The sequence below is a fragment of the Meriones unguiculatus genome, chromosome 5 (assembly GCF_030254825.1).
Source record: "Meriones unguiculatus strain TT.TT164.6M chromosome 5, Bangor_MerUng_6.1, whole genome shotgun sequence".
Lineage (NCBI taxonomy): Eukaryota > Metazoa > Chordata > Mammalia > Rodentia > Muridae > Meriones > Meriones unguiculatus.
In genome coordinates this window covers 2,110,581-2,122,863 of record NC_083353.1, presented here as the reverse complement: position 1 = coordinate 2,122,863, position 12,283 = coordinate 2,110,581, and the positions used below count along the sequence as shown (strand labels likewise).

Here is a 12,283-nt window from a genome sequence, read left to right as displayed (position 1 = left end):
CTGGGGGTCAAGCCAGTGCTTCTCACAGCCCAGCGGTCTCCACGTTCCTCCCGTGTCTTCCCTTTAGCCGACACTGACAGCTGATCTCCAGCACTCTGAAGTTCTGATGTCCTCAGTCTGAGACTCAGCTTGGACATTTTAGCTGAGGCTGGCCTCACACTTGGCTATGTAGCTGTGAATCATTTTGAACGTCTTTGTTTAAATTATTTAAAATGCATTATGTGTGTGCCTGCACACTCATGTGATGTGAAGCAGAGGTTGACTTTATGTGGGCTCCAGGGCTCAAACTGAGATCATTAGACTCCTGGCAAACACCCTTTTCCACTTAGCCATCTGCCCAGCCAACTTTGAATTTCTGATCTTGCTTTTACTTCCTACTTCCCAGGTTCCTGGGCCATCCTGGTGGTTTGTTGTTTTTGTTTTACATAGGGTCTCGCTATGTAGCCTTGGCTGGCCTGGAAGTCACTCTGTAGACCAGGCTAGCTTCCAACTCACAGAGATCCACCTGCCTCTGCCCCCTGAGTGCTGGGATTAAGGGTGTGCACCACCGCACCTGTTTGTGCAGGCTTGTTTTTCATGTGGTGCTTGGGGATCAAACACAGGCTTCCTGCATTGAAGGCAAGCACTCCACTGACTGGGCTACGCCCCCATCGTGGCTTTCAGCCCTTCTACACCTTCCTTGTAGACAGCTTCTTCCCATGCCTGGGGTTTGTGTTGGGAGCCTGGATTGCTCCTGGTGGCTAGCCCTGGGACACTTGTCCTTGTTATGTCTGGATCGGTGGCCAGCGGTGGGAGGCCTCAGAAAAGGCCTCAGGTCTGGGCCTCCCTCTCTGTGACAGAGAGCTGCTTTCTGGAACATGTGACTCTTTAAGGTCCTGCTCAGAGAAGGGGGCACCTGGCTCCTGGCTCCTGCCTCCAGCAGGCACTGAATGGAGGCCACAGTGTTGACCGGGACTGGATGAAATACCTAAAAGTCTTTTTCCAACTCCGAGATTTTCTTTCCACTTGACCTGCTTCTCTGACGCTAATTCACGCTTTTTGAAGCCAACTGTGGTATAAAGGCTGCCTTGCAGTGAATTGTTTGGGGTCACATGGACCACTCCCTCGGGCATCCACCAGCTGGTAAGCCTGGCTTTACCCAGAGACTTTAGAAAGAACCTGTGCCTTTATTCAGTTTAGAAGATACTTAAGCATTTGGGTTATAGGAAGTTCAAATTTCGTGAAGGTAGTGTGTATTAGAGTGCACCTCCATGAACTCATCACCCTGCCTTCAGCTGTTACCATGAGCTATCATGGCCAATCTCAAGGTCCCGCACACTGCCCCTGACACACACTACGTCACGTTAGCCCAAGTCCCAGCTACCACATCATTCCACATGCAAATGGTTGAGTTTGTCTCTCAAGAACAAGGACACCTTTAAATTTTTTTAGATTTATTTGTTGTTGTTATGTGTGTGTGTGTGTGTGTGTGTGTGTGTGTGTGTGAATTGTATACCATGTGTATTCTTGATGCCTTGAGTTCAGAAGAGGGCATTGGCTCCCCTGGAACTGGAGTTCTGGATGGTTGTGAACTGCTAAGTACTAGGAATCAAACCCAGGTTTTGTGCAAGAACAACAAGTGCTCTTAACCGTTGAACCAACTCTCCAGCTTGAGGTCTCCTTCTTTTTAATGTACCTGCAATAACACTATCATATCTGGCTAGCCTGAAATGGAAAACCTGAGGTCCCAGCATGTGGGGGACTGAGGCAGGAGGCTCTTGAGTTCTAGATTAGCCTCGGCTACATAAAGAGCAAGATCCATTCTCTAAAATAAAATAAATTACAATAAAACAATTAGTATATCTAAGAAGAAATGACAAGAATCTGTTAATTCTATCAGAGTATGCATGCAGTGCTCACATTTCTTTGATTGTTCAAAAGCACAATTGATTGGGCTGGGTGTGGTGGGTGCACACTTTAATCCCAGAACGTGGGGGCAGAGGCAGGTGGATCTCTGTGAGTTCAAAGCCAGACTGGCTCACACAGTGAGTTTAAGCCAGTGGAGACTTCCTGCATTGAATGATACAAGCCTGAAATAATTTTAGTGGACACTTCCTGCTCTGTGTTTATCCCTGGCAGTTGTGACTGAAGAAGCTGCATGGATTGTCTCAGCTGTCTTTCCATGCTCCTGGGCTGTTTATCACGTGCCTGTGCTGGCTGTGTCTTTCTGCCCTCCTGAACCTTCCTCTAAGCTCAGAGGAGGGACTGGCTTATTTGCCTCTCTCTCATTTTCTATTTCCTAATCTCCCACCAGGGGGTGGTGCACTCTCCCACCAGGGGGTACTTGTGTTCCATTGATCTTTGTGGTGTGTGTGTGTGTGTGTGTGTGTGTGTGTGTGTGTGGTGTGGTGTGTGTGTGCAAGCATTTCCATGTGAGTGAATGCAGGTACCAGCCTGCCTGAAGACATGTCTGTTGTCTTTCAACAATCTAACTGCTTCACAATCTTCTGTGGGCTTTCCTGTCTTCAGCTGCTACCTTCCCACGGGAGCACAATGCTTTACAGTGCCAATGGCACCTGGCTTTTATGTGGGCTCGAGGGATCTGAACCCATGACCCCATGATTATATGACAAGTGCTTTTACTGCTGACCAACACACTTCCATCTTTGTGCCTCTGCAGTCAATATTGCTCATCTATGCCGAGCTTTGCTTAGAACATTCTGTTTTAAATTTAAATGTTTATCATTTTAGATTATGGACAGATGGTGGGGCATTGTGTACATGAACGTGCTGAGGTCCTGGAGCTGGGGTACAGGGGGTTGTGAGCTGAGTCCTCTGCCAGGGCAGCCAGCACTCTCCAGCTGAGCCATCTCTCCAGCCCTAGTCCAGGTTCTGGCATTCCGAGAAATGAATGTGTTATTGCATTTGTAGTGACCAAGACGCCCAGGTCACTAGTAAACAGCCATATTTTCATTCCTCATCATTTCTCCCAGGGATGGCTCGTTTTCTGGGATTTTCTTCTTAGGTTGAAGAAGTTTCGTTATAAATGGTTAGTCTGCAGTGTTCTGCAATGAATATAATGTATATCATGGTACATTACTTTTCTTTGAACTTGGTCAGTGTCTGTCTCAAACAAAACAAAAAAAACAAGATGAGGGGGCTGGAGAAACAGCTAAGAGTATGGGCTGCTTTAGAGTTTGGTTCCCAGAACGGACATGGTGGCTCACAACCTCTGTCATGCTGGTTCCAGGGAATCGGACGCCCTCCTCTGGTCTCTGTGGACATGCACACAATGCACTGATGTACAAACAAACACACAAATACATAAAGTAAAAACAAACCTTTAAAACAACACAAAGGCCAAAGCATCCTCAGGAACAACACTCACAGTTGACCTCTGGCTGGCACATGCATGCAATCTTAGTTCAGCTGTGGTGATTTGCCCCAAGAATCCCAGGACCTGGGAGGCTAACGAGGGAGTTATGAGTTTGACACCAGCCTGGGCTACAGAGACCTTGAAGAAGGAGGAGGAGGAGGAAGGAGAAAGACAAGGAGAATGAGAAAGCAAAAGACAAGGAGAAGAAGAGACAGTAAGTTTGACCCCTAGAACCTGCATGGAGAAGGAGAAAACCAACCCCACAACTCAGATCATCAGGGCTGGCAGCAACACCCTACCTGCTGAACAACCTCATTGCTCTGACTGGAGCTTTTCCACATTGAGGTTTATGTCTGCTAAGACACGTCTACCCTCAGTTCTCTTGCTTCTTAGACCATTCCCCCACTGTCTCCAGAAACTGTTTTTCAGAGGGACTTTTTAAGTAGATGGCCCAGAACAATTCCTTTAGATTCCTATTGGTACAGGTAGAAGCTGCCCGATAGCTTGGAGGTGACGTGTCACTCTGGTGGGCTGGAGTCGGCAGCTAGGATGCTTTGACCCTCCCAGCTGTCTGGAGATGCCTCTGGATGGGCGTCCTGGCCGGATGCTGCCTCTGGATGGGCGTCCTGGCCAGGCGCTGCCTCTGGATGGGCGGCCTGGCCAGGCGCTGCCTCTGGATGGGAGGCCTGGCCAGATGCTGCCTCTGCTTGCTGTCTCAGGCCTTCTCACTTCGTCACCTTCAACCCCGAGGGCAAATTTCCTCACATAGATGCTTTTAGTGTCTTCCTTCTCCAGGTGGCATTTGCACTTTAACAGGAATGTGAATTCAGAGTCAAACTCTAGAGGAGGAGGCATGGAACCTTAGGCCCTGTGTAGTAGAACCCAGGGGAAGCCTCTTCAGGCATGTATGAACATGTGTGAGCAGGCATGTGAGCAGAACTTGACCTCAAGCGTGCTTCTCAGGAGTTCTACACCTTACCTTCCTTGAGACAGAGGTCCTCACTGACCAGGGGCTCAACAATTCAGCCGCCCTGGCCACTGAGCCCCAGGGGTCCTCCTGTCTCACTCCCCAGTGCTGGGGTTACAAGCATATATCCCACAGCTGGCTACTCATGTGGTTCCTGGGACTGAATTCAGGTCCTTATGCTTACCCAGCAAGCACTTTGTTGGCACAACCATCTCCGAAGCCGGAGGGAATGCTTTTTGTCAGGGAACATTTTCCCCCCTCCCCAGCAAAACACATGAAGCACTTACCACATACCAGTTGATACTAAAACAAACAAACAAGCAACCCCACCATTTCTATTGTTATAAAATAACCTGATATTGTCTCCTTAAGTAGTAAATGATGTTCAAGGTATAGTGCTGTTCAACCATCATATCCTAATGTCAAACTACTTCTGTCACTCCAGAAAGATTCCTCATGCCCATCTGTGTTCATTCTGTCCTCAGCATGACAGCGTCAGTCAGCATGACAGGCAGCCAGCAACCCTAAGAGATCCTCCAACAGTATCCACTCACTGGCTTGTGTCTATTCATGTGACAACACTTTTCCTGGGGAGACACATACACATCTGCTCACCCCAGGTGGGCGCCCATGGCAGACCACAGCACAGGTATCCCCGAAGTACACCTTGGTGACCCATGAGTTTCCCTGCGGTTCTTTAGAGGGATATGTACAGCCGTGCTTCCTGGGACAGAAGTGACTCAGCCTACCCCCGCATGGGTGACAGCTCATGAGAGCTGGACACGTGAGCACAGTGCCCAGCCTGCAGACAGCCCAACAGGCTGTCCACACCGCTCCCAGGCAGCTCCACTGCTCGTCTGAGAGGGACTCTGTCAGAGAGAGGCCTAGTGAGTCTGGTCAGCTTCAGGGACTTCCTAAAGCTATTTGAGTTTTTTTCCTTCCTGTTTAAGGAGCTTCCTGCACCATGCGATGTTTCAGTCTCAGAAGAAACTTACACAAAGCTTAGGGGAGAGCTGGGAGAGGCCTCCTCAGGAGGGCACTGGCCATGCTCAGCCCCATTCTGCCTCTTCCAGGTGGATAAAATTTGAAGAAAAGGTGGAGGAAGGAGGGGAGCGCTGGAGCAAGCCCCACGTGTCCACACTGTCCCTGCACAGCCTCTTCGAGCTCCGCGCCTGCCTGCAGACAGGGACGGTGCTGCTGGATCTGGACAGTGGCTCCCTGCCACAGATCATAGGTGAGGCAGCTCCCCAGCCTCGTGTCAGCCCTCCAGTCCACACGACTGACCAACTCCACACTCGCCTGCTTCTGCAGAGGTGGGTTTTGAATCTGGTGCTGGGCAGGCAGTGTCTCAGCTGCTCCTAGTTTCCACACTACTCGGACCTCTGCCTGGGAAAAGAACATCCTTGAAATGTCGTTCAGCAAGGCAGCAGACAGGGAGAGTCCTCGAATGAGCAGAGGACTGTTGACATGGCAACTTGTTTCTTTTTGGAGGAAAATGGACCATCTTCTTCAGCAAACTAGCTCCCATTTAATGGAATGTCAAATGAGGATGTGGCTTGCCTCCTTGTCCCTATGCATCCGTGTGTGTTATTCTCTCTAGGCCATTTGGTTTTGCTATAACTGTTTCTTCTCTAAAAAAAGAATTCATTTGGGGATGAAAATCATTTATTACAGCACCTTTGTGCTTCCCAGCACACTTTCATGGGTCCTATTTAATGTACTTTACAAACAGGGATATAAAGAGCATAGGCTTCTGTCCACACATGCACACACATCCTGGAGACATATACACAGCCTTATACATGAAGAGATTGGGGTTGGTGGCCCTGATAGTCAGTGGCAAAGCCACAGGACTATTTTCAAACCCTTGCTCATTTTCAGTCCCACTGAAAAAGGACTGAATCAAGGGAAGAATCAAGACCTCAAAGTCTTGGGCTCTTTCTGTCCCACACGGCCTGGCTTGTTGGTTTCTCATTCAGATGATGTCATTGAGAAGCAGATAGAGGACGGACTTCTGCGACCAGAGCTCCGGGAAAGGGTCAGCTACGTGCTCCTGAGGAAGCATCGTCACCAAACCAAGAAGCCCATCCACCGCTCCCTGGCAGACATTGGGAAGTCAGTCTCCACCCCGAGTGAGTAGAGCTATTTGCTGGTGGGCACTGGGAAGGTGGCCAAGCGAGCCCAGCTTAGTGGCTGGAAGTATCTGACTTCACGATCCTGAAGAAAGTCTGAGGTTGGGGGCTCCCCAGCCTCCTTCTCTGGAAGACCCAGGGGGTCCAGCCATACTCCATGCTGTGCCTGACACCAGAGCACAGCAGTCTTAGAAACAGATGGCTCACAGCCTACATGGCACATTGCCATGGCTTGAGACCTTGAAGTCCATCCCAAAGCCTAGAGGGATCTAGGTTCTGTTGGTGTGGAGCACATCCTGGAAAGAGAGATGGGCCAGAGCCTCCGGGAGCTAACACAGCACTAACGATGCCTTTGCATCAAAAGCGTTTTCCACTAAGAGTTTTCTGCCTCCAAGAGAAGCCAGAAACCTCTTCACACATCTTCACAGAGTGTGTGAAGATGGTGGCATTGAGGGCACCTCTGGTGGGCCGGGCATCTAGAGCTCTAACTAGAAAAGCCTGGAGCTGTGAGGGAAGAGTAGACTCTCCTCTAACCAGGATGAAGGGCAGTCTGCTGCACCCGGGGCAGTGGAGCCAGCTGTGTACCCGCTGCTCTCTCAGCTGTACAGCTATTTGCCAGGGTCCTCTGGAACAGTGGCCGGTGCTCTTAACCAGGGAGCCATCTCTCCAGCCCCATTCCCGTGTGATCTTATTCACACTATTCCTTTAAAAATTATTCTTGGAAGGGGAGATGAGTCTTGTAGAGGCTTCACGAGTTTGAAGTGACTACAGAGTCGGTGTGCCAACGGGGGAGGCTGCGGCTATGAGGGTGCCGAGCCACACACCTTCCTTCCCCTCCCAGATCGCAGCTCTGGCCGGAGCCCCTCCACAGGCCCAGCTCTACACCGCTCCACGGAGGACCTGAGGATTCGGCAAAGCACCAGTTATGGTCATCTGTGTGAGTGTTCTCTGCCTATCAGGAACAGCAGCTTGCTGACTGTGGCAGCTGAGGAATGTCTACACATCGATAGATGGAAAGGGTTGAGCCCAGGGTCTAGCTTGCTTGAGACACCACCAGGAGAAAAACAGATTTCCCCCTAAGCCTAGGCTTGCCCCAGGGCCTGCTTTACCAGCATAATACTCCTTGCCAGGGGCAGAGCTCAACCAAGTCCTGGCATTATCAGCACTGGTGCATTGATCTCAGTCAATCGTTTGCCCTATTTTCTGGTGAGAACCCTTCCTAGTAATGGCACTGAAGTAGTCCCTGGGGCTGAAGGTGCAGCTCAGTATTAGAGAGCTAGCATCTTTAAAGCAAGATGTTTGATTCCCAGCACCACAAAAACACAAGCAAAATAAAACAGAAGGCTTGCTGTGGCCAGTGGCTAAGGCCAGCCTGGGCTACACAGTGAGTTCCAGGCCAATCTAGTTACAGGATGTGAGACTCTCAAAACAAACAAATAACAACTAACCAAACCAATGACCTAAAACATCCTCCTACGCCCTTTGCCCAAGAGCACCCAAGACACCCCTCACCACTACAAAAAATAAATATGACATGGTCAGCAGCGATGATCAGGGGACTGTGAGGTCAAAGGTCACAGGCAACCTTTCTCAGGCTCATCTATGGTGAATAGTAAGTTGACCTGTGGGCACAGAGGTACATGCCTATGACCTCAGTGCTCTGGGGTTGGAAGTAGGAAGGTTGAGAGTTTGAGTTCGGGGGTGAGGGAGAGAGGAGAGAGCAAGAACTGGCAAGCTCATGCTCTAGCCCACAACAGCTGCCTGCCTGCTACTATCCAATCCAACCCTCCCTAGTGTTTGGTTGCCCTTGCTTGTGTGTGATGAGGGTGGTGGTCGATAGGCAGAAAGTTACCCTGGAAAGAGCTCTGCTCAGCTAGCTCTGCGTATGGAGACCCTCTTGTTCAGCAATGCTCAGTGGTGCCCCAGACAAGAGTCACAAGGACTGATTGTTGCTTTGTGTGAACTGGGTCATCCGTAGCCCAGGCCCTCTGAGGTAGCCCAGTGCATAGATGGCAACGGACGCCTCAAAGAGGAGGAGACATGCAACCAAGTCCCAGAGAACAGAAAATACCCTTTCATTAGAACGTCTTGCTATGGAGTGAGCCCAAAGGTCAGCATGAAATAAAGCCAGGGAACAAGGAGACACAGGATTTCTAAGGCCAAGGCACAGACATCAGTTGATGGAAGCTGCTGCTGAGGAGAGAGCATCCACTCAGCTCACCAGGAGCAGGAGGCTAAGGGTCAGACAAAGGCCTGGTGCCTTCAGTCAAAAACCCCAAAGATGTCGCTCTGAAGGAGAGGGGACCCCAAAGATCTGAAAGATCTGTGTGCCATAGTTAGATTTTCATCTGAGAAAGAGGCCAGGCATGCACTCAGGAGAAGAGGGGACAGAGGGAGAGGGGATGTAACTACTGGGAGGAAGGGGAGGGAAGGGTGAGGGAGGAGCCAAAAAGGCCTTCTGGGATGTTAAATGGCCAAAGGGTGGATGGAGGGAGTGCCGAGTGTGGGGGGGGAGGGGAAGGGGTTGATTTGGTGGAAGATAACGACCTGGGGTTTCAGATGAGGTGGCCCCAAGTCAGAAGGGAGATGGAACTTGAGATGTGTTCTGTGCTCTCTCTCTGTCTCTGTCTCTGTCTCTGTCTCTGTCTCTGTCTCTCTCTCTCTCTCTCTCACACACACACACACACACACAGTGGGAACAAAGGCAGTGGCTGTGATTGACAGGGATGGAGTGGGAGATGCTTTTGAAGGGATGTTGGCAAAAACAAAAGTGCATGGAGAATCAAGCAGAAAAGGATCCTGGGAAGTGAGTGGAGGAGAGCAGTGTTCTAGAAGTAAGGCTTTGGGCTACAGGCCCAAAGCCAAGGAGCCATTGGGCTGAGCATGCCCACTGGACTGCACTGCTAATGGGGAATAAAAATGGCTTCCAGAGGAAGGGGCTATTGGCAATTCACTTCCTGTACTGTCCCCGTCTCTCCATGGACTCAGCCGGCCTGCACTCTAAAGACTGTCTCTAAAGACTTTCCTCGGGCTAGGAGGCTAGAGGTGAAACTGGTCTCTCTCACCAAGTTCCAGGCTAGTGATGCCTGGTACCTCATCTGAAAATACATTTCTATGTCTCTTCCCATCTGAGGCTGGCACAGACCCGTGTCTGCAGCAGACATCTTAGTGAGGTCTAAGTGAGGCTGAAGGCAGGAAGCAAGCATGCTATGCGTTGAGAACTGGGTAGGGAGAAGTAGAGCCTGGAGTCTAGCTTCCTATTCAGGCAAGCTGCCCTCGAAGGGAGGGGAGCGGAGATGCCGGCTGAGAGGGCTGCAGCAGTGAGGGAAGGAAGACTTGTCATTACGAACTTAGAGGCCATGAGAGGTTCAGGGCCAAGAGCAAAGAACTGGCGAGGGCCCGGCTTCCGCTGATGGGCTTTCCTTTCTCTCCTAGGTCACGCCCAGAGTCGAAGCATGAATGACATCTCTCATACCCCAAACATAGACCAGGTAGGAGAGCTCTGCCCTAGACTTCAGAGGCAGGAGGGGAAGGAGGAAGCTTTTGGTTCAAAAGGAGTGGGGCCTTGAAAACTTTTCTCCTGCGAGGGACCAGAAGTCCCCCAGGACTAAGAAGAACATATAGGCAACCTTCCCTAGGACATTTTTTCATCAGATGACTCTGGAGATGTGAAGTCATAAAGACAGAGGGTAGGACAGTTTGAGGAGAGGACTTGTCTGGAACACTAGACCCGATCACTCCATCTGTTTGACCTTCTTGCCCTGGACATCTAGTAGTCAGTGGGCCTGGAGGGGGACCTCCTTCACAGTCTCAGTTATAAAGTCTGGGAACTGTAGGTTCCCCATGGGGGAACCTGGATGCATGGAAGACTCCTGCACCCTTGGAAACTGCTCCAAAGATTCCTACGAGAAAGAAGCAGGGCAAAGGGCAAGAGACCATCATGACAGACTTCTCTCCACCACCAAAGGTGAAGGCCTAGAGAGAGGTCTGGGCAGCTGAGAGTCCCAGCTGTTCCAGCAAGGCGGCTGTGGGTGAGAGCTAGTCTCAGCAATCCCAGCGCTCTTCTCTGACCTCTCAGCTCACACAACAGGGAAGTGTTTTAGGGTCTACTTAATGACTGGACCCTACCAGCTATGAAGGTGTGATCCGTCTATGTCTCCTCATTTACACAACTGGAGAAAATATTTGGTTGTTTATTTCAGTCTCTTGATAATTTCTGTGAAGGTGTGTGTGTGTGTGTGTGTGTGTGTGTGTGTGTGTGTGTGCGGTGTGTGGTGTGTGTGTGTGTGTGTGTGTGTGTGGTGTGCGGTGTGCGGTGTGTGTGTGTGTGGTGTGCGGTGTGTGGTGTGTGTGTATGTGTGTGTGTGTGTGTGTGTGTGGTGTGTGGTATGTGTGTGTGTGTGTGTGTGTGTGCACATGCGTACATGCACACACAGGTACACATACACTTGAAGAGGTTGGAAGATGGCACCAGCTCCCCTGGAGTTGTGAGCTGCTTACTGGATGCTGGGAACGGAACTCCAGTCCTCATAAGAACAGCAAAGGATCTTGACCATTGACTTATCAGCTTTTGGGGAGATTTTATTTTTATTTGTTTTTAGTTTTTCGAGACAGGGTTTCTCTATATATCCCTGTCTGTCCTGGTACTGGCTTCATACCAATCTGGCCTCAAACTCAGAGCTCCTCCTGCCTCTGCCTCCCGAGTGCAGGGATTAAAGTTGTGTGCTGCCATACCTGGCCAGTCCTGGAGAGGGTCTAAAGTTAGACTTCCAGTGTTCTCCGAAGTGAGAATAAGAGCATGTGCCAAGTCTTCTGGGGTGTGTCATTTTCCTCCCGGAGCAGCGGAAAAACAAATTCATGAAGAAGATCCCCAAGGACTCAGAAGCCTCCAACGTGCTTGTGGGCGAGGTGGACTTCCTGGACCAGCCATTCATTGCATTTGTCCGTCTTGTCCAGTCTGCCATGCTGGGAGGGGTGACAGAGGTCCCTGTCCCCACCAGGTGAGTCACTGGAAGTGCCGGCACACCTGTCTGCAGGGAGCCACTCCCGATGCAGTTAGAAAGCAGGGTTGTGCCTTTAAATTACTATAGAGCCCGCCTATTGGCGTCCACCTTTATCTCCAGAACTCAGCAGGCAGATCTCTGTGGGTCTGAAGCCAGTCTGCTCTACATAGGGTCCCAGGCAACAGTAAGACACTCACAGAAGAGAGCGGCATTAGGGGAAGGCAGTAGCCAGGAAGTTGTTGAGTGGTCCAGACAGCAAGGCCAGTGTAAGGATGCTCCCAGGAAAGCCTAGTAGGGACAGGAACAGAAATGTTTCTTCAACAAACAAAACGGTCACAGGAAGATTCTGAGGCTAGTGAGATGACTCAGTGGGTAAAGGCACTTGCCACCAAGCCAGACAATGTGACTTCAATCCTTGGAACCCACACATTGAATGGAGAGAACTGACTTCTGTAAATTGTCTTCTAACCCTCCCCCCACTCTTGCCACGGTGTGTGTGGCATGCATTCATCTATGCATATATATTTATATATACATACACACAATAAATAGCCAGCCAGATAAATGTAAATGTAAAAAGGAAGAGCCAGGTAGGCTGCCACATGCCTGCAGTCCCAGTGCTTGGGAGGGAGAGGTAGGAAGATCGAAAGTTCCAAGTCATCCTTGACAACATAAAGAGTTTGAGCTTGGATTATAGGAGACCCTGTCTCAAAAAACAAACAAACCAGCAAAAACAGTAACAGGAGGCATTAAGATGACTCAATGGTTAATGGCACTTCCTGCTCTTGCAGTGGGCCTGAGTTCATTTCCAGCACCCATGTTGGGT

General features: G+C 50.2%; 1 protein-coding gene across 2 annotated transcripts in view; it reads left to right on the top strand.

Moving 5' to 3' along the window:
* Positions 1 to 12,283, top strand: part of Slc4a5 (solute carrier family 4 member 5) — an 80,646-nt gene that overhangs the window by 29,618 nt on the left and 38,745 nt on the right. For both annotated transcript variants that reach the window (XM_021654697.2, XM_060383470.1), the window contains 5 exons: positions 5,396 to 5,556; positions 6,302 to 6,454; positions 7,296 to 7,391; positions 9,890 to 9,945; positions 11,297 to 11,454. In XM_021654697.2, the coding sequence (XP_021510372.1) occupies positions 5,396 to 5,556; positions 6,302 to 6,454; positions 7,296 to 7,391; positions 9,890 to 9,945; positions 11,297 to 11,454 (624 nt within the window). The remainder of the gene's footprint in view (positions 1 to 5,395; positions 5,557 to 6,301; positions 6,455 to 7,295; positions 7,392 to 9,889; positions 9,946 to 11,296; positions 11,455 to 12,283) is intronic.